The 21,975-nt window shown below is 54.6% G+C and overlaps 1 protein-coding gene across 12 annotated transcripts in view; it reads right to left on the bottom strand.

Moving 5' to 3' along the window:
- The window catches only part of LOC113924622 (janus kinase and microtubule-interacting protein 1), a 251,395-nt gene that overhangs the window by 109,098 nt on the left and 120,322 nt on the right, over window positions 1-21,975 (bottom strand). For 7 of the 12 annotated variants that reach the window (XM_027598636.2, XM_027598634.2, XM_027598644.2 and 4 more), the window contains 2 exons: window positions 20,145-20,210; window positions 10,343-10,593 (listed from right to left, as the gene is read on the bottom strand). In XM_027598636.2, coding sequence (XP_027454437.1) covers window positions 10,504-10,593; window positions 20,145-20,210 — 156 coding nt within the window. In that variant the 3' untranslated portion in view covers window positions 10,343-10,503. Of the gene's footprint in view, window positions 1-5,519; window positions 5,659-10,197; window positions 10,594-13,652; window positions 13,773-15,856; window positions 15,983-17,159; window positions 17,236-20,144; window positions 20,211-21,975 lie in introns of those variants that run through there. The other 5 variants (XM_027598633.2, XM_027598632.2, XM_027598641.1 and 2 more) reach the window with 3 other exon arrangements.

Below are 21,975 nucleotides of genomic sequence, written 5' to 3'. Positions count from 1 at the left end.
GAACCAATCCTGCCGACACCCTGACTTTGGACTTCAAGTTCCAGAACTGCTGTTCAAACCACTCGGCTCATGGTCCTTCATTACAGCAGCCCCAATAAATGACAATTTCCATCTACACACGATTTATTTTCCAGAATTACAATAAGGTGCCAATACTAAATGTACACTGGTTTCCTTTTATCTGATGGATAGAACGGAGAAGAATGAATAGATCACGCAGAAGAGAAACAAGAGCATAAAGTAATTTTTTTAAATGGCCACAGGGAAACTCATTATTAATATGATCTAAGCAGAGAGACACCATAGAGCATTTAAAATTCTAGTTAATTTGAAATAGATTTATCTTACCCAAAGAAAAATTTGACTTTTTTTTTTGTTAGTTTGTTTAACTAGTAGTCTTCTTTGGGTAAGGTTGCTCACTGATTGCTCCTTAAATGTAAACTGACCTGGTGGAAAGAAGCAGGATCTTGATCTCTTGGGAGGGGCTGAGTTAACTCTCTCTTTTCAGGAAGGCAGGCTGGTGCAGGAGAAACAGAGCACTTTGGACTCGCATCAAATCTGGATCAAGTTCCAGTTCTGTTCCCTACTAGCTGTGTGACAACAGATCAATGCACTACCTCTCTGAGCCTCGATTTCCTTACATGCGGGGTGGGGATACTAACAGTGCCCACCTCATAGTCTCCTTGAGCATTAAATGCAATAATGCCTTTGAAAACCCCCAGGAGGGTGCTGAGCACAGAGCAGGAATATCTTAAACGTAAGTTTTTACTCTTCTGTCAGTCAAATGAATAAATAAATGTCCAATCTGCCTTTGCTTGCAATCTTAAGAAACTTGCCCAAGGTCACACAGCTAATAAATAAGAGAACCAGAAGGGGACCCAACCCTGTGTGTTTTCCGCTGCTAGTCTTGGGGACCTTCTGTGTGCTGATGGTGTGGGCTACAAAGACCCATCAGACACAGACCCTGCCCTCAAGGAGCTCACAGTCTAATGGAGGAGAAATGAAGATGCACATACAGCACTGCCAGCAGGGAACCATCCCCACCTTTGGGGCTGTGCAGGAGGTGGAAGAGGGGTCATCACCTTCGAAGGAGGGGATGGATTGGGAAGACTTCCCGGGCACATGGCAGTTACACAATAGTGCACACCCAAAGGGGCTCATCTGGCACGGGGCCTGGCACACAGCAGGGACTCTAACTGCTGGAGAGATGGATGGACAGGAGGGAGCAGATGATAAGGGGTAAAGGGTAGCTGGCTGGCTCCCTGTAGAGTGGCTGGATGGAGGGATTAGACGGGCAGGTGGTAGGGTGAACGAGATGGTGGAGGGTAGGGAGACAAACGGATGGATGTGCAAACAAGTGGGTGGTCCGTGGGTGGACAGGTGGATGGGTGGATGAGAAGGTGGACAGATGGCTAGTGGGGTGACTGCGCTGAAGGATGGGTAGATGAAGGTGTATGACTAGCTGTGCATCTAGGTGGGTAGGTGACTGATGGAATCAGGACGGATGGATGGGGCTGCTAGGTTGGATGAGTGGATGAAGAGGAAGACTAGGGAATGAAAGAGCTGGTGACTTAACACGTGGCTGTAGGCTAAAGTTAGAACAAAATCGAAAAGTCACTCGTGCCCCGGGTTGCGGCCACTTACCCGGCTGCAGTGACCGGCAGGGGCGGCACTGTGCACTCTCTCCCCCGGGGCCTGGGCCCCCAGGGCCTCGCGCAGGCTCTGGTTTTGCCGGGCGAGGTCCTCCACCTGGCCCTGCAGGCCGATCTCCGACAGCTTGAGCTCATAGATGCAGCAGCGCAGATCCTCCAGCTGCCCGCGGAGCCGGCGCTCTGTGGCGCGGTGGTCCCGAAGCCGGCGCGCAGCCTCGTCCTGCTCGCGCTCGCCACGCTCGGCCCGCGTCTGCAGGGCGCGCCGCTCCGCGGCCTCCCCGGGGTCGCCCCGGGGGCCGGTCCGGCCGAGGGGGCGAGGGCGGGGGCTGCCCGGGGCCGGGGCGTCCAGCTCAGCCAGCAAGAGGCCAGCCGCGCGACAGAGGCGCCGCACGTCCCGCTCCAGCCGCTGCACCTGCTCCCGCAGGCCGCGCTCCTGCTCGCGCAACAGGCCCAGCTGGAGCCGCTGGGTCCGCCGGCCCCGCTCCAGGGCCGCCGCCTGCCGACCCAGCGCCTCGTCCTTGCGCCGCAGCCGCTCCCGCAGCCGCCGGGCCGCGCGCTCCTTCTCCAGAACCTACAAGTTGGCGGTGGATGAGGGCGTCAGGAAGCCAGCCCCGGGACACACCGTCGCTCACACTGTCTTTATTTTAAACTTCCATATTTTGTGCATGGGTTTTTTTTTTTCGTGCATTAATTTTTGCATTAAAATATTGCATCAAATATTATTTATTTCATTACTGAGTTTTTTGGCGCCCACGCAGATTTTGCAGGGGAGGAGTGCCTCCCCACCTCACCCTCCTAGGAGCCCTGCACACCGGGAGGGAGCTCCCTGGGTCCTTGCAAGGAAACTGTGTGCTGGGCCGCGGGGGCATCAGCTGGTGCACACCGAGAGGGCCGCTCCAGTGGTTTCAATACTGAATACCTCCACACCAGTTTGTAAAGAACTGTGACCTGGACCCACCTGAGTTTCCCCATGTCCACCCAGGACCTTCCAGATCTCTCCATTTCCCTAGCCCTAAAGGGTTAATGCCTGGCCCTGCAAAGGTCAGTCGGCCCTGGCTTCTGGCTGATGAGACACGGCACGCAGCTGTTCCTTATTGTGCCTACCCCCAAGCACTGGGCACTGTCACTAACCCCTTGGGACGCTCAGAAGCGGCTAGCACAATATCACTGTGCGACAGGTCACTATGGCCAGGATTCGAACCTCCATGTATCTGGCTCAAGGTTTTTTCTCCAGGTCTGGGCAACACATCTCTTTGTTCTTGGACCCAGCCCTCTGCCAGCCCTGGAGCTGTAAGCGGGACCAGGGTGACCCGGCCAGGGTGAAAACGGGAGTCCTTGCCCAATTTCCACGAGGGTGGCACTGTCTCCATGTTAAGCTCTGTCTCAGCCCCTAGTGTGTGCCGAGAGCTGGCCGCTGCTGTGGCCCAGCTTACAGAAGAGAGCACAGAGCACAGTGGAAGAGGTAAGCCCGGGGACAGCTCGGCAGACTGGGTCTGACAGCTTGCTCTTGGGGGATGTGGGGCAGGTGAAGCTGCAGCCTGGCAGGAAAACCGCACCCAGCTATCCCGGAATCAGCTCCATCACCCGACTGGTCCGTCTTTATCGGCTTTCAGAACGACCACAGGTCACTACAGAAACGAGGTCGCTTTGCATATGCAAATGATTCCTTGGGAACAGGACAAGAGGTGGCAAATAGCAGGTACACAAGGCAGAAAAAACTCATCCATGTGCTCCTAGAAAACTTGCTCTGAAACGTGGACATCACTAGAGGTTCAGGGCTGTAGCTGGGCTAAGTGGTCTCGGAGGGACCCTGAGCAGGCACCCCCACCCCTCTGAACTTGTGCCCCTCATCTGGAAGTGGGGTTTCCTGATAGGTCTTCCCAGGAGTGTATAGATCACATGACACGCTAATAAGGACACGCGTTCCGAAGACACCACAGCGTCCTACAGACCTGCTGGTCCCACGGTGCCTCTGAGCCCCCTGACAGCATTGTCCCTGCTCCCACCCTCGTCCTGTGTCTCCCAGCCACACTGGGAACATCTCGTGACCGCAAGGGGCTGTGGCTGAGGCCCCTTGGAAATCCTACATGGATATAGGGCACGGCCCAACACATCTTTATTGAAGTATTTTCCAGAGAGAGGTGACATCCTTCGAGGTGGGATCCCATACAACGCCCCTACCTCCTCTCGGGACACCGACGAGAGCATGCTGTGGGGGCGGAGGACATTGATGGTACTTTCTGCAGCCGGACTTCAGTGCAGAGGGGAGGATGCACTTGCATGTCTCCCCTGGGGTCTCGAAGACGAATTTCAATTTAAATGAGCTCCTTATCTTTCCACGCGCTCCACATCCTGTCTCTGTTCACCCCTTTCCTGCTGTTTTGACTGCTCCCCACTCTGAGAAAATACTTTCCCCCTGTGTCCCATGACACGCACACATGTGCCATGGAAACAGAAGTTTCATGAAACAACACTCCTTGTATGCTAATGCCCTTTATTTCCTAGTTGGTTCCGTTTTTAAGATGCTGGTTGCAACACGGAACTCGTCTCACAACCCTCAAGCGGGCGTCCACCTGCGGTTTGATGGTCGCTGTTGGGCTGTCCAGGGGGGTGGGGCGGGTGAGGCTCTGAGAGCCGCATGCAGCCGTCCTGGGAGCCTGTCGTTTCTGCATCTGCAGTATTCCCCAAGTGTGCCCTACCTCCAGCCTTCATCATCTCCCCTGGAATCTTGCAATAAAGGCTAATATTTACGAAAGCAGCTGGTATTATTTACTGTTACTGTTGTGAGTGTTTTACACGTACCAACTCAATTAGCCCACACAACGACCCCAGTTGGTTGGTACTATATCATTCCCATTTCACAGAAGAGGAAACTGAGACCCAGAAAGGCTAAATCACTTGCCCCAGGTCACACAGCCAGGCAGTGTCAGAGTCAGGGTTTGGCACCACTCACTGCTTGTCCAAAGCACTAACTTGTCCCCGTGCCTCCACCATCTCTCCCTCTCTCCCTCTCTCTCTCTTTCTCTTGCCCAGGCAATTAGAATAATTTCCCCAAAACCCTGTCCTGAGCCTCTCCTGCTAAAGTCCCCTAAAGCCTGCTCCTTATTGCAGTCAATATTTGGTCCACAACGTGGTCCTGGCAACCTGGCCCCTCTGGGAAGCCTCCTGTCTCGCCAATGCCCTCTCTATGGCCGCACCCTCTGCTCTGGCTCCAGTATGTTCTCCCACACTCCTGTGCCTGTGCACAGGCTGTTGTCCACACCTCACACGCCCTTCCCGTGAGGGCCAACTCAGTTGGCTCGGTTCTCTGTAGCTCCCCTCTACCCTGACTCCATGCACACACACTGTGCCTGCACCAGCCCCCCTGGCACCTGGCATCCAACTGGGGAGTTACTTGTCTCCTATCCACGTCCCCACCTGCATGCCGGCTCCTGAGAGCAGGGACCCTACATCAGTCATCAGCTTATCCCTAAGCCCGAGCTGGCTTCCCTGGGGCCAGGCACAAGGGCCACAGAAATGAACCTCTGACCAAAGCTCCCAGTGAGGGCACGACTCCTGCAGGTCACCCAATGCTCTCACTGACCCCCTTCCCCCACAGCGGATCCCAGCCGGAACCCTGGTGAGCCAGGCAGGGCGGGATGCGGATCCCATTGGATGGAGCGGCTGAGGCCCTTGCCCCAGGCGCCACAGCCCCGGCCTGCACCGTTGGAATCAAGACCCCTCTAAGCCCCCTGGCTGGGATTTCCCAGCACCCCCCCACCACTACCCACCATTGTCTTTGCTCAGCTGCAGCTGCCACCTCCTCCAAACACATGGGGCTACCCTGCTGGGTCAGGAAACAAGTTCTGGAAAGAGGGGACATGGTACCTGGCTGGCCAGCTCCCCCAGCAAGGCTTGCAGCTTCTCCTGGGCTTGGACAGCGGCGCTCCTTTCCTGTGCCATGTGGGCGCTCAGCTGCTCCACCGTCCGGAGGAGGTGTCTTTCGGAGAGCTCCAGCTCCTGGATTCTGCAGCATTGAAGCAGGAAGGTGCTTGCTTACTCAGGAGGCAGTAAACACGGCCTAAGACTTTCACTGACACTGAGGCCAACCTTTTTTTTTTTTTTTTTGGTTCATTTGGCCAATTTGAAATTCTGACAAAATCACATTTTGTGAAACATTCATACATATGTAAGATGATTTAGAATACTTCAGAGGTATCTATGGAATAATAATGCACGATGCGTCAGGAATCTTAAAGACTGTTCTCCCTAAACCGGTAATCCCAAGTTCAGGTGATACCAACAAAGAACTGAGCCAGAGACACGTGACCTAAGAGCTTCATCTGTATTGTTTCAATCAAGCCTCATATTACCAGCTTGCAGGTGAGTTCCCTTACCCTTACTTAACACACCAGAAAACTGAGAATCAGAGAGGCCAGGCAACTTGCCCGAGATCACACAGCATTCTAGATCCCAGACCATCTGACTCCTGAACTCATACTTTTAACCCTATGTTCCATTGCCTCCCATCTGAGCTACACTCTTTCGAATCTCTTCCAAGGAAATGATTGAAATTCAGAAAAAAGTTTCTGCAATTAAAATCACTAATCTTTGTTATTACTTACAGAAAAGAGAAGGTGGAAGCAGCCTCATAGTTAGGGACGGCCAAGCCACATGAAGCCTTTTCTTATCCTGGGGGAATGTTGAGCACACCTTCACTCCTCTGCCCGAGCCCACGCAGGGGGGGCCCGCTCCCCCAAGACACACTCTGCCTCCCTGGGTCAGGCCCTAGCTCTGCTTCCTGACTCTGCCACCAACCAGCCATGAGGCCTTCACTGGGCTTGCTCCCCACCCTGGCCCATAGTCTCCCTATCTGTAAAATAGAGGTCATTGTACCTAGCTCGGAGCGTTATTGTGGAGATTGAATGAAACGTTGCATGATGATCAATAAGGCCAAGAGTCTTCTCTCTTGCTCTAGTTCTGAGGCCCTGGGGAATACTCGTGTAAGTGACAGAAGGAAGCGTGCCTCTTGTGATCAAGTTCCTTCTAAACTGAACCAAGGAGTGGCCCCAGGTTATAAACCCCAGGTTTATAAGCAAGCTGAGCACCTGCTTGCTTATAAAACATGGTGATATCTGAAAGGGACAAGAAAAGCCTCTCTTTTCAGTTTTTGAGATCAACTGAAAACACTAAATAGGAAACAACATTTAACTCTGGTATTATCCCTATATTGGAAGCAGGAAATGACTAATCGCTGTGGCAGATTGAATATTGGCCCCCAAATATATCCAGGCTCTAATCCCTGGCACCCACGAATATTGCTTGAAATGCAAGAGACTGTAGATGTGACTTAGAGACCTGAAGATGGGGAGATGCCCCGGGCCACCTGGGTGGGCCCTGCCTGCCATCACTGGTGTGGGCATTTGACACGGAAGGTGAAGGCCAAGTGAGCCCTGAAGCCAGATGTTACCCTGCTGGCTCTGCAGGTGGAGGGAGCAGCCAGGAGCCAAGGAATGCATCTGTCCATGCTGGAAAAGACAAGGAAACATCCCCCTACAGTCTCGGGCAAGAGCACGCCTGCCCCCACCCCTCGTCCCCGACAACCTTGGCGTTAGCCTCGGGATGCCGCTTTAGGACTCTGGCCTCCAGCACTATAAGACAATGCACGTATGTTGCTTTAAGCCACCAAGTTTGCAGTATTTTGTTTTCACAGCCCTCGGGAACTGATTTGCTCACAAATAGGAAATAGACGATGAGGTACCATTTTTCACGGATTAACGACCAGTTAAACAAACATTAATAGGCAGTGCTGCAGAGTGCTATGAAGCTGGGAGACCCCACCAGGGCAGCAGGAGAAATGGCTGGCTGCCATCACCACCCTGGGAGGGCCGCCTGGGTTCAAGTCCCAGCCCCCTGACATGGCTGGATGTGTGGGTAACCGTGGAGAGGTCACTTAACTGCCCTGCGCCTTCATTTCCCCATCTATAAATTGAGAATAACACTATCATCTGATTTGGGTATTGTTTTAAGGATTAAATACGTGAATATGTAAACAAACATGTAAACCATGCCTGGAACCGAGTAAACTACTCAAGTGTAGAGCTACTGATAAATCTGTGGCATTTAGGTTGGAGATGAATATGCATGATTGCTAGGGTAGTGAAGATGGGAGTGGGTTTTCTTTCTCAAATTTCTAACTACACTGTTTATTCTTTTTATCATAAGTACTTTTTTAAAGATTTTTATTTATTTCGGGGGAGGGAGGAGCAGAGGGAGAAAGAAACTCAAGCAGATGCTGTGCTGAGCAGAGAGCCCCACGTGGGGCTTGATCTCACGACCCTGGGATCACAACCTGAGCTGAAACTGAGAGTCAGGCGCTTAACCAACTGCACCACCCAGGCGCCCCATAATAAATACTTTAGAATTTTAACTCTTTCGCCAAAGTGAACCCCAATGTACCCTACTAACATTTACCTTACCCTGGCGAGATGACACCCACGGTGAAATTAACCCATGTGCGTTCAAACCCTGGCTTCCCCTCTTAGTGACCCTGGATAACACAGTCCATCCTCCCCGCCCCAGCTCCCCTCATGCAGGGTGCCGTGGCCCACCTTCCGAGAACAGAGGACACAGCCCACATTTCCCCACAGGCAGGTCCAGGATGCTCCCTTTGAGCGGCCTCACCCCGGGCCCCAGCCCCAGAGGCCCCCTCTCCTCCATTGCTCATGGTGCCCCTAGGGCTCTCCTTGCACAGAGGGGTCTCCTTTGGTAAGTTTCCCACCATTTTCTCCGGGCTCGATGACTTTCTGGTTTTTGCTGCCAATCTTTCCAGAGAAAGATTTGAAACCACAACCACGTGGGGTTACAGTTCAGCTCTCTCCAGGGCTGGGAGGGCCCTACCTTCCCTGGGTCGCAACCCCCAGGATTTATGTTATGGGCTGATTTGTGTCCCCTCAAATTCATATATTGAAATCCTACCCTCCAGGACGGACCTCAGAATGTGACTGTATTTGGAGACGGGGCCTTTACAAAGGTAGTTGAGTTAAAATGGGGTCATCTGGGTGGGCCCTGATCCAATCTGATGGGGGTCCTTCCAAGACCAGGAGACTAGGACACAGACATGCACAGAGGGACGACCACACGAGGACACAGAGGGACGGCCACACGAGGACACAGAGGGACAGCCACGCGAGGACACAGAGGGACGACCACGCGAGGACACAGAGGGACGGCCACGCGAGGACACAGAGGGACGGCCACGCGAGGACACAGAGGGACGACCACGCGAGGACACAGAGGGATGGCCACGCGAGGACACAGAGGGACGACCACGCGAGGACACAGAGGGACGGCCACGCGAGGACACAGAGGGATGACCACGCGAGGACACGGGGAGAAGGCAGCTGTCCACACCCCACGGAGAGAGGCCTCAGAAGAAACCAACCTGCCCACACCTTGAACTTGGACTTCCAGCCTCTGGGACTGTGAGATAGTACAGTTCTGTTAAGTCCCCCAGTCTGTGGTACTCTGTTAAAGCAGTCCGAGCACACTGACATAACTCAGCACATGACTCTGGGGTGGGCTAGAGCAGGCAGTAGAATGAGAATGAATGAATGAATGGGGAATGAATGAATGAATGGACAATCACATAAAGTAACAAAACAACTTTTCTGATGTGTGAATTTCTTCCTGTAAAAAGTCTTACAAAGAGGAAAAAAGATAAAAACCACATGTAAATACACATTTAATGACTTGCCTTTATTAAAATGAAGGAAAATACAAAAAATGATGAAGTCCCAGACAAATCCAAGACACTTGGCTGCTGGGATGGTGGTAAGGCTGTCTGGATGGATCCCAGGCATTACCGTTCTGCGTTTCCATGCTGGATTTCTCCCCTGACATGCATGCAGGGCCCCGCCTCACTCTGCTGGCCTCAGTATCAGATAACGGTCATGAAAGAGCGCGGGCTTGGAGGAGGACCTGGGCTCACATGCCAACCTCCGGACCCCATCGCTTCCACCAGGAGAACAGTACCCAGGCCAGGAAGGTCAGCAGTGAGAAAGAAGCACAGAGAGTCTGCTGTAAGGACGGAAGAGCTAAAAGGCCAGACAGAAAGGACTGGCAACCCAGAGATAAGCCACTGCCAGGCGCCCCTCCTGCCCCTGCGGCCCGTGGGACACACAGGGAGGGGGCGGTGACACTGGGCCCAGGAGCCAGCCACCAGGCGGGGAGGACCAGAGAGGAGCCCGAAAGCATGGCTGGGTCGCTGTGGGATGTCACCCCTGGCAGGAGAGGGGAAACCGTGGTCTCTCCCTCCTCTCTTTGGTGCCTTCCATTGGCTGGGCCCCCATGGAAGCTGGAGCTCGGGAGCCTGGGACACGTTGCGGACTCAGCCCCTGACCTGCGCAGCAGAGGACGGGACAGGACAGAGGAGGAACCAGAGGTGGGGCTGCCCTGGGCATCCACGTCCTCAGCTGCAGAAGCAACTCAACACACTAATCGAACCCCATTAGGATGCCCAGGATTCACTAAATACACCAAGAAGAGGTGCAAACACTGTATTTACCTGCTCCTCAGCCCAGCCTCGGACATCACGTACTTGTCCACAGTTGCCAAGAGCTTTCGCTCGGAGGATTCCAGCTGCTTCCTGAGCGCGCCCGTATCCACGTCTGGGCTTCCGGCTGCTCTGTCCGCAGGACGGCCCCGCTCCTCACCGCTGTCCTCTGCGTCCTGAAATACCCAGCGAGTGTCGATCTTCACATCAACGTTCATTACGTCAAACCCATCACTGCTGGGCGCTCTGACAACGTAGCTGAAGCTTTTCTCGGTCCGTCCCGTAGCTGTGGGCTCCATCCCATACAAAGCTCCCGCGTCAGGACGTCGTGACATTAAGTGGATTTGCAACACTGACTTTCTGGAGATCTCGAGATGTCTGCAGGGCCTTCAGATTATGCAGAATACCCTTTGAGGAGGGCAAGAAGAGATGAATTATTCACAAGTGGGCCTTGGGTTTCATTCACACGCGTCATACAATACGAACGAACGCCTCTCGGTTTACAAGCTGGCATGCCAGGACGCACCCAAAGCAAGAAAACATCGCAGAAAAGTCACTTGGAATTTAATGCTTAATGATGTGCACAGAGAGGTAAGATGAAATTTCCAGGCAGCACCATCAGAAATATAAATTCTCAGCGGTGCAGCTCAAGTTTCACCCTCCTGTATGAGTGAATTCGCTCTATGCCTCCTGAGGACAGGAAACGTTAATCAGGGACCTAGGTCTAGCGCTGCACTCTGCGTGTCGCCCGAGATCTCAGTCATGTCACCCTAGCTGGTCCAACTGTGCTGGTAACCCTAGGAGGTGAGCATTGTCATACCCATTTTGTAGAAGGTGAAACAGAGGCTCCAGAAGGTGCAGGAGCTTGTCCAGGCCTCACACAGGAGAAGTGCTAGAATCAGGATTCAAACCTGGGTCTGAATCCAAAACCCAGGAGGTGAGAAATGACTGCATCACAACCCCGGCAGGAGCAAACATGTCTTGTGGGAGGGAGCCAGGGGCTGGAGGGACTGCAGCTGACAGAGGCGGGCACAGGATTCTGCCAGGCGGGGGTGGCCTGGGGGTCCCAGACCCATGGCAGCGTCAGGACAGATGAAGGGAGTGGCCGGCCCTGTGGGTGCTCAGACGGGAAATGAGGAAGGACAGACGGCGGCTTAGGGCCATGTCCGTGTGGACCTTGAGCTCCAGGGCAAAGACTTTGGCATATCTCTGGGCCACCGGGCGGGGGGGGGGGTGTCCTGGGAGTGTTTAGAGGCAGGAGGGCCTGGTCAGATATTGCTTTAAGGACGGAGCCCTCTGGGGCATGCAGGAGGTGACAGGGTAAGCCTTTTGCCAGCTTTCTGACCCAGGGATGTCTCTCTGAAGTGCCTGGGGACCATCTCTGTGGAATGCAAACATCCAAGGAAAATACAACCCTGTCTCCCAGGTCCTGTAGGAGGTGAGGGGCCTAACTTCAGGGGATGCCTGGCTCCACGCCCCAAAGCCACCCTGTCATAAAGACAAGAAAAGTTTTGTTCTCCTTTGTATAAAAAGAAAAATAAAATGAGATGAAAATTGAGAGGAAGGCAAACCATAAGAGACACTGTTAACTCTAGGAAACAAACTGAGGGTTGCTGGAGGGGGATGGGGTAACCGAGCATCAGGCATTAAGGGGGTCACGTGATGTGATGGGCACTCGGTGTGATATACAACTGATGAATCACTAAATTCTACCTCTGAAACTAAAACCACAAAAAAACCCAAATTAACAAATACAGAGGGTCACCCCAATGGCAAGGTGAATTTAGGGTGACCTAGGCATAACAGATGGTGCTGTCAAGTCCTCTTATTGGAAAACTGATCACTATTATCCTGAGGACATGTACAGAATGGATTGTGGCTGCTTGGCTAATAAAGGGGTGAGATTTCTTTCTGTCTCTGCAAATCTCTGAGCAGAGCACCTAGGATGTGCATCACATTCTGGTTTGATGCTCATTCAAGAATAAACATGCTTCCTTTCTTATCTACCTCCATGGAGAGGTCTTCTGGGTTGGGGAAAGGTTTTTAATTACACTGCTCCAGCAGTGGCCGGTGTGCTGGGGTGACCCACAGAGCTTGCGACAGACATGGAGGCAGCAGGGTCGGGTGGCGGCTGAGAGGGGGTGTAGTCAGGTGCCTGGACCACACTGCATGGGATTGAATCTCATTTCTATTCTCAGAATCCAGGGAAATTACTTAACTGCTGGGTATAGTCTGGGGGGGCATAGTTTGGAGTCTGCAGAAGCCCCCAAGAGCTCTTAGACAACCTCAGGGAGGAGCACCCCCAAATTGGCAGGCCTTTAGCAGGTTCTGGTTAAGTGTGAGAAAACTGGCAAAAACAAACATGTCATTGTTTGTACTGGGACCATCGGGCAGGATTCCATGGGTCACAAACTGGCCATGGAAGGTGAGGGAAAAGCTGGAGCCAGAAGGGACCGTGAGACTTTCTGCCCACAGGATGGAAGGAGGGGAAGGAGCGCCGGTGGGAGGAAAACCAATGAATTTGCTCAGACGGGCGTTGAGCTCACGCCGAGGCACCGTGTTCATCTCTCCAAGGTAACCCTGACAAGGGACAGCGGACGCAGTGCCCCTGCAGCCAGCTCCCTCCTCCACAGGGCCTCAAACTGTGGCCAGGTGCCGGCAGTAAATCTCGGGCCTTTCGGGTGAACTAAGCATCCATGCAGCACACAGGCCCCCCACCCGTTTGCATTTCACAGAAGTCGAGCTCAGGATGCGCCGCGGAGGGCAAACACACCCGTGAGCATCGGCAACCAAAGTGAAGTGGGGCCAGCAGCCAAGTCCTCGTGCTGTACGTGGACCCCCTCGTCCCAGCTTGACTGGGACTTACCCCACTTTCAAACTGGAAGTCCCACATCCCAGACAAACGGGGATGGCTTGTCAGCCTGCGTTGCTGGTCTCCTGGCCCACAGCGCTGCCAGAACGGCGGGGACAGAACACAGGGGTGACCCCGGGCTTCCCTGCCCAGCTCCGCACAGGTTGTCGCTGGCCATGGAGGAGCCAGGAATGAGGGGGAGGGGCTTCCCCATGTGCCAGCAACTTGCCAGGGCTCTCTCCCTTCAGCCTGCCAGCAGATCTGTGAGGAGGGGGGTGGGAAAGGGTAGACCCAACCCTTCTTCCCACACGAGACACTGATCGGGGGTTCAGCTGACCTCGTAGCTCTGCTGCCCTGGGAGCCACACCTGCGGGGGACGTTGTGCTACGAGGCAGCCATGAGGGGTGTACACCCCCTCCTGCACGCGGAGGGCTGTGATGGAGTCTGGGTACACGTCTGCTGGGCCACCAGAGCTCCGGGGTCCCCTGATTACAATGGCTCTTGGAACCAGGCCTGTCCCTGGCAGGGACCTTGGAAGCAATGCCCGGGACGGTCACAAGAAACACTAGCTCCTGCCGGGGGACTTCAGGTTTCTAAGCCAGGGCTGCTCCCATACCTGCTGGTGTGGGTCTCACTCCTTTGCACCTGCACTGTCTCAGAGAACGGCTCCTGGTCCCCCAGGGGTCAGGTGGTCTTCTTCGCCAACAAGTCCCACCAAGGGAGCCATGGGTGCTGCCTGTCACATCTCCTGCCAGGAGAGAATCCTGCAGGTCTGTCTAGTTATGCCCCATGGAGACAAGAGGCAAGGTGTTGCATGGAAACCATCACCCCCATCCCACGAAGAAGTTAAGACTCAGAGCAGCAGGTACTTTGCGAGTGTCTGCTGCGGGAAAGGGGCCAGGCTGGGAGTGGACCCAGATGGGTCTGACTTCAAAGCCAACAGCATTCCTGCCCTGTTGTCTGAGTGGGAGAGCCGAGCAGACAGAAGAACGCGGGCAGGAGGGCATGAGGACCACCCCCCTGGATGCTCCTGCAGTGGGGAGAGGCTGGGCACTCGGTGCCTCAGAAATGCTTCCCAGAGACCTGTGTGCACCTCCGGACTTTTGTCGACTAAGTTAGCAAAGCAATGGCTCTCTGTGCTGCCTGAGCTCCCAGGGGAAGCGGATGGGCGTTCATTTTCACTCACTGCATGGTTCCACGCTCCCTTTGCTACCCAGGATGCTCAGCTGTCTGTCTTCAAGCAAAGACATGAGTTCATTCCCATTTGGATACCAAATGTTGGTAAGTCGTGGCAGGTGGCCCCTGTCACCTGCTCAGAGTCCTGCTCACTCGCTTGCACACCAGGTGTGGCAGGTGCTTTGGGTTTAGATTGCAACAGAGAATGGCCACTTCTCAGCTGTCCTGGTGTGCGTTTGCTTAGAGCGCCCCCCTGCCCCAATTCTTTGATTTGGTTTGGACATCCCGCCCCCTCTGGCTGGGGCACCCCTTCTGTGCCCACTGCAACATCCTTCTCCATCCTTGGGTTTGCCCTTCGGAGAACTTCCAGCTCCTCTGCTGGGCTCCCATCTCCGTGGGTCCCCTCGGTGGCCTCAGTCTCAGTCACTTGGTTTTCTCCCGGGGTTCTTCTTACTAGAAATCCCAGGTTGCTCTCAAAGCCCAGCAAACACAGAGCAGTGAATCTTCCCATCCTTGGGATCAGCCCGATCCCTGATGGTCCTCCTAGGGCACTCATCCTCTCCTTCACACGTTCCGTTTCACTTCATCCCTCCTAATTCCACATGTCTTCTTCCAGAAGTTTAGGAGAGAACGGTCATGTGAGCAGGGGCTTCTTCTGCAGACGCTCGCCCACCTACCCCACTCGCCCTAGGATAACAGCAGCAGCAACACCCCCAAGTCACTTCCCTTCCGAGGGGCTCCCTCTGGAGCCAACTCTCACCAGCTCCTGCCTGCCCTCCTTGGCTGCCCCACTCCATCTTCTAGGAGGTTCCATTCAGGGGCCCGTGTCCTGAGATCAGGAAGGGCTCCTTCCTCCATGACTGTGAGAGCAGCACTGGGGTCAGAAGGAGGCTCGTTCCCCATGGACGTGCCACAGAACACTCCACCTTCCAGCATTTTCCCTCCGCAGCGCCTTGCAAATTACAACCAAGATGAAAGACAGCCTGGGACTGGTGTAGTCTGTGTCCACCTTCTCAGTCCCCACTCTGCATGGCCCCAGGGACAGTCATGCTCTGCGACTGTCGCCGTGTCACACCCACAAGAGTGAAGGAGCTTGTGGCTTCTTTCTTGGAAATCTGAGGCCCTTGGATCCACCCTCCACAATGGGCGAGCCTCCAGCCCCTCGTCAGAGTCCTGCTCACTCGCTCGCTCTCTCTCCCTCCCTCCCTGGTCGCCACCTGCTGGATCAGCTGCATGGGGATCTGAAGGGATTTGCTGACCAGGGTTTGAATTTGGGTTCAGGTCACAAGGACATTTGCAAGTCACTCTGGCTGACAGATTCCGGGCTACATGAAGCACAGTTCATGGAGACATATGTACATAGGTCTGGTCCAGCTGGTCACACCCCTGTGGCCAGGGGAGGCATGCCCCACAGGGACAAGGAGTCCGGCCTGGTCCCTGACAGTGCAGTGGCCCTCCAGTGACTCAGTTTCTAGTAATTGCACTTAGTTTCCTGGTATTCAGGTCTCTGCCCCTCGGGCTTTGAAGGTGCCAGAGTGGGGACTCAGAGGTGGCCCCGAGCTCGACAAAAATCCCCATCATCTTCAGGGCTCCTACAGCTCGGCCCAGCCAGGACCCAGCCATGGATCCAAAAGGCTTCCTCATCAAGTATGCGTGGATTCTGTTTTCAGTCTCTGGCTTGAAGTAGCTTGTTTTGCTGTTGAATTTTGGTTTGAGTGGGGTTGGGGTTGCCTTAGGGACTCAATTTATTCCATAAGCTCTTTTTCTATCCTGTAAGATTAAAAAACAATTTGAAATGCTGTAAGACTCAACCTTAAAATGGCTGGTGAAGCCCCTGGCTTATCTCCCCTACCTGCCCCCTCTGCTGTCCCAAACTCTCCAGCTAAGCCCACTGAAGGACCTTCCCTGACCATGTAGGGTAAGAGGAAATGGGACTTCGATGGCCTGTCCTCCAGTACCTACCTCACCCCCCATGGTTACCCTCACTCCCCATCTGATTAGGTCTGGGACCATCCCTTTACTCACTACACAAACACTGCATGAAGGTCGACCACGTGCCAAGCACTGACCTAGGCCTTGGGACACAGGAGATACAATGCAAAGCCCTTGCGTTCAGGGGCCAGGCTCAGGGCTCCCATGAGAACATCAGGCAGGGGAGGAACCAGCAGCAGAGCTCAGCCTGGGAGTCAGGACAGCTAATGGGCACTGTGGGCATCCCCAGAGCTCAGAGGGCTCTCAGCTTGGGCTAGATTCAGAGACAGAACTGTAGATCCTAGGGGCCCTGGCAGATGCCCCCCAGCCCCAAGGTGGACACTCAGAGCAAAGAGAATGGGGAAGGACATGGGTGTCCAAGCAAGAACTTGGTGAGAGCTGGGTCCCAGGGGCACGCAGGGCAGAGCAGGACTAGCTGCCCCGATGGCTTCCGTTCAAGGTCCCTGAGCATCAGAACCAGGCACGAGGTTAAGGGTGGGGGAGGGACAGGGAGCTGGGGGCTCTTCACACAGGCTTCCTGGGTATTGTGTGGGCAGGTCATGGACTTGCCCATCAGTCTCCTGCTCCTGAAGTCCCCTGACCCCAGAAACCCGCTATGGTCTGGTCCACAGGCAATAGGGAGCCCCAGAAACTAAAGCCAAAATAGAAAGAAACTTTGGAAAAACCACACCCCCCGCTTTGGAAGATGAACTACAACAGGGCGACAACCAGGTCCCCACTGTCCCTTCTTCTTCTTCACAAAGACCTCTCCCAACCTCCCTCTGAGGGGTGGGACTCGCCAGAGACCCCTGGTGGCCCCCACCCCCCCGCCCAGGGAGCCAGGGAGCTGAGGCATCTGCCACAGGCCACCTTCCACGGAGCCTCAGCGCTCAAGGAATGCTATGGTCAGAAATGGGAGAAATTCTCCTTTTCAGAAAATCATCATGTTTATCTGTGAAATTAAAAGAATACCAACCCGAGTTCTTTGCTTAGTGAAGTCTTCAAGGCCACAGAATGAATGCTAGTGAGAAAAACAAAAAAAGGAACAAAAACTATAAAATAAGACCAAAAGAAAATGAGGGGGAAAAAAAAAAGAAAAGAAAGAAAGGTGTAAGATACGTAATATGGGATTCAGTGACACATTTCACAAGAACTACCGTACCAGGGTCGGGTTCAGGAGGGGGACAGGGAAGTGAGCAGGCCTGGGCAGCTGACCTCACCGGGAAACCCGTCCTCTGGAGTCCCTCTGCACCCCCAAGTGCTCTCCCCAAACCCCTGGCTGACTCAGACAGACCAGGATGCTTTCGGCGCTGAGACGTGGCTTTCCTGCAGACGGTGGCAGGACGCGCTACAAACAGAGAAAGGACCCTCCCATGGTCACGGCTGGTGGCTCCCACCAAAGGCCGGGCCTGGCCGGTGCCCAAGGACCAGGCATGTTCTCCTCGGGCCACAGGCCCCCCCAGACCCACCTGCCCACGAGCAGACGCCCTCCCCACTGTACCATCTCTGCCAGGGCCCCCTCTCCCAAGAGATTCAGTTCGTCTGCTTTAAAAGAAAAAAAAAATAGCAGGGGGAAAAAATGGCCTTAAAGGAAGAAAAAATTACACAGATCAGTTTGAAAGTAGACTTCTCTTTCTGAACTGAATTCATGACCCGCTTTGTTCCGAAAGAATTACTGCTCGTTAGGTAATGATGATGCTGTCGGAGCATCATCCGGGGCTTTTGAAAATCATTCTCCCTCCCCCCATGAGGTACTAACTCCCCTAATTTATTGAAAAAATTAAAATCCAAACAGACAACCACCAACTTTTACACAAGTTTTAGAGTCATTGGAGATTGGAGCCGGACGGGGCTTACGTGGAGTCACCCACTGTCATTTTCTACGTGGGGAAACTGAGGCCCGAGGAGGTGGAAGGACTTGCCAAGAGCACCCAGTGGGGTGTGGCAGGGAAGACTTCCTGGCCACTGGCATGAGCCACGCCGCTTGCCCCCCTCGGCAACTCCTTTGTGACAAAAGGACACAGACCATCCCGCACACACTTGCTTTCAGACAAGTGGCAGATGGGGGCTTCAAACATTGCCCAGGAGGCCTCCTCATTAAAAATGCCGCCTGCCTTATTTTACATGCGTGCCTAGACCACCTTGTAAAACTTCAATCAGCCAGACAACTGTGGCGTGTTTGAAGTCTCTTTGCTGTCCTTTCCTGTTCTGTGACCCATTTTGCCCACTCGAGTCCTAAAGCCCAGCTGGGGGACTGAGACGCAGAACCAACGTTGACGGCCCACCGACCTCGTCTGGGCCTGGGGCTCAGAACGTCACATGCCCACACTCATGCAATCCTCACAACCACCCCAGAAGACGGGGAGAGATGCGAGCCCGCAGGCCGGGGCGGACGGATAAATCCCCCAGGGTTCCAGGGCCGGCCTGGGGCAGAGCCCAGACACACCTGCCTGCAAAGCCAGGTTATCCCTGGAGATTCTTGGATGGAATTAGACTTGAGATTCCCTCGGGACCTCAAAACAGCCCCAGATGGTTGCGGTGGCATCTGCAGACGGAGACACTAGGCATCCGCTGAAACCAGAATCCCACTGAGGTTCCCAGGGCTCTAGTGGGAGAACTGGCCCGAATCCCTGGGTTAAGCCAGCCCGCCACGACCCTCTGCTGCCCCCCGGAGGACACTGCCAGTTGTGCGGGCCGGAGGCGCAGAGGCTCTGGATGGAGAAGGAAGGTGACTCCTGCACCCCCTCTCGGGAAAGGGGAGGAAGCTTCTAAAACTTGCTTAGCATCATCTGAAGAGCTGTCCTGTCTCTTTGGGTCCACGGTGTTTGATTGCCTCCAGGATGGGGAGGGGCCGTTTTCCCATTTTTAGATTATCTGCCCAGAAATCGGTCCTTGGGGGACTTCTGTGACTTTGGCCCCACTTTGTCCATGGGGGGAATTGGCGTCCTCTCTCTTAAGACCCGAATCAGGCAACTGAAGCCCACCAATGCCCTTTCTCCCTCTTCCTCCCTGGGGTGACTGCGTATCAGCCTTCGAGGTTGACTGGGATCCCCTCCTTGGGCACATCGTCCCCGATGACCCCCCGACGGGGCTGGAGCCTTCGTGTGGCTCCCACACGTGAGCTTACCTCTGTGACACAGAATGTGCAATGACAGGCTTTGCTTTACTCATCTATGACTCATCTATGACTCGTTTGGCAAACATGTGAGGTGCCCTATTCCATGGTGAGAACTGTCTTGAATACGGCGATGCATACGAGCTGGTCCCTGAGCTCAAGGACCCCGTGGTCACCGGGCGGATGTTAAGTGGGGGGACGCAGATGCCACACACGTGGTTCTGAGGGGCTGTTGTCTGTCTGCCTGGACCAAAGGAACATGCTGGAGGGGCTGAGTGGTGGCTGCAGCACCCAGGAGACCAGCTACACCTTCCCAGCTGCGGAATCAGGGTCCAGTGTCTGAACCCATCTCCGGCCCAGGCTCCCCACCCATAAAATGACGCTAACGCAGAGAGACACATGAGGCCAGGTGCCAACATGGGACAGGTCAGCCTTGCTTCCCGGCGGGAGGGGAGAGACTCCCAAGAACACACAACTGGGTTTTGGCACACAGAGGTCATCTAAGGTAAAGTCCGTGGGACAGAACCAAGCCTGGCTTATCGCTCCAGAGAGGGTCACACCGTCCCCGAAAGGTCTTTTGTGAGGGAAAATAAAAGACATCTCACCCCCCACTTTGCCCACACACAAAGTTGGTCCCAAACTGCACTTTTCTTCCCTAGAAAAGCCTTTGAAGGAGCTACTTAGTTCGTGGATGTGCCCATCTTGGGGGGACTGGGGCAGAGAAGGGAGGCGGGAGGCAGCCCCTTCTCGCATTACAAAGCTGGCAGCGCAGAAGGACAAGGCCCCACGGTGACCAGTCCCGGCAAGAAGCCCCGGGGCGGGGGAGGGGCCGGGTGCCCCACCTACCTTTTCCTCAAGCTCCTTCAGATGTCTCTTCTGGATCTCCAGCTTAGCCTCCAATTCTCGGATTCTCTGAAACACACGACCTCATGCATCAGAAAAGGTAAAGTTTCCAGGTTCAAAACTTACTCTTTACTCTTGATCGTGGTGTGGCACACAAGCAGAGAATCGGGCAAATGCAGGCGGGCAGTGTGACTGGCTTTTATATGTGTGCAGGACCATATCTCCACCGCCCGAATCCAGATAGAGGGCCCCCACCGGGAGGCTCCTCGGGCCCTCCGCCCTCCAACAAGGAGGGTCGACATTGCCTGTTCTTGAAGCGCACGGAAACGGAATCACACGGGGTGTGGACTCTTCGGACAGGGTCTCTCTAAAACAGAAGCATCCCCCCTGGACCAGGACACGCAGACACCCGGTGCAGGCTAATAAAGAGCATGGATTTGAAGTGGCAACAGATGATGTACTCGTGCAAGACTGACTTAGCTGGAGGCGGGGCGCTGAGCGGAGGAAGCAAGGACCGGCTTGTGGCCATCACCCCCTCATGCACCCCAGCCCCTTAGAAGCCCGTTCAGCACAGGTGCCAGGATGGCCAAGCGTCCCGGTTTGCTCAGGACATTCCTGGTTTTGCCATTGAAGTCTGGAGTCCCTAGAAACCCTTCAGCCCCAGGAAACCGGAAAAGCTGGTCACCCTGCCTGCGGCTGTGTCTGCCAAACGCCCCTTGGGGCACTCACCCCCGCGCCAGGGTTTACCAGCCCGTTCCTTCCAGTTCCACACAGCATCCCACCCAGGATGTCTGGCAAGCATGAACCTTTTCCAGACTGTCACATGCCCAAGAGTCACCCCTCAAGGGCTGGTACCCACCGCCCCCCTGACCACTGCCCAGCCGGCTACAGCCCTGCCAGGGCTGCATGCAGATGGAGAGTTCACTCCTGCAGAGAGTGCTCGGGCTGCAGGGTGGGCAACCCAGGTCAGGCCCAATAAGCACGTGGCCTCCACGGACATTTAGCCAGGCCTGGAGAAGCGTTCCGTGCATTCTGTAGGACAGTGGTTCTTGAATCCGGATTAATGTCACCTGGAAGGCTTACAGATCACTGGGGGGCCCCCCCCCAGCAGAGTTTCTGACTCAGTTTCGGGGGGCTGAGCCCGAGTAGCTGCACTCCAGCAAGTTCCTGAGTGATGCAGATGCTGCTTGTCTGGGGACCCACTTTGAGAACCACCTCTATGGACACATTCACCCACTCAACAAATATGGGTCAATATGCCTGGGGCCCTAAGGAGTTTGCAGTCCAGTAGAGTTCATACAAAAGCATTATTCGGGTACCCAGATGGTGCAGTGGATGAATACAAACGTCACGGAGAAAATGAAGCAGGGGTAGGGAAGGGGGTGGGGTGCTATTTTATGTGGGTGCTCCAGGCAGGTGGCACTGGAGCCCAGAGGGGAGAAGAGTGGGGCACTGAGCTGTGAGCTGGGGAAGCCAGAAGAGGCAGAGCCCAGCCCAGCACCCACAGTGGTTTGCTAGACTTGGAAGGGGGAAGGGAATTCCAAGCAGAGGGAAGAGGGTGCGCAGGGACGTGGGGGTGGGGGGACGGGGGCAGAGCTCAGAGGGTCTGGAATGTCCCAATGAGGAGCTCACAGATTTGGGGGTGACATGGGGAGCCTGTGAAGGGTTTTAAGCAGGGAAATAATGAGAGTTTGATTTTGGCAGAAACAGAACGGACTGACATGGAAGACAAGAAAATTACTTATCCTCAGATATGAGCTCTCGGGCAAGTGATTCAACCTCTCTAGACCTTGGTTTCCTGATCTGTAGATTGGGGGTAATCGTGTTGCCCACA

The sequence above is a fragment of the Zalophus californianus genome, chromosome 2 (assembly GCF_009762305.2).
Source record: "Zalophus californianus isolate mZalCal1 chromosome 2, mZalCal1.pri.v2, whole genome shotgun sequence".
NCBI lineage: Eukaryota > Metazoa > Chordata > Mammalia > Carnivora > Otariidae > Zalophus > Zalophus californianus.
The sequence above is the reverse complement of the archived record's forward strand: the minus strand, read 5'-3'. Positions and strand labels throughout refer to the sequence as shown.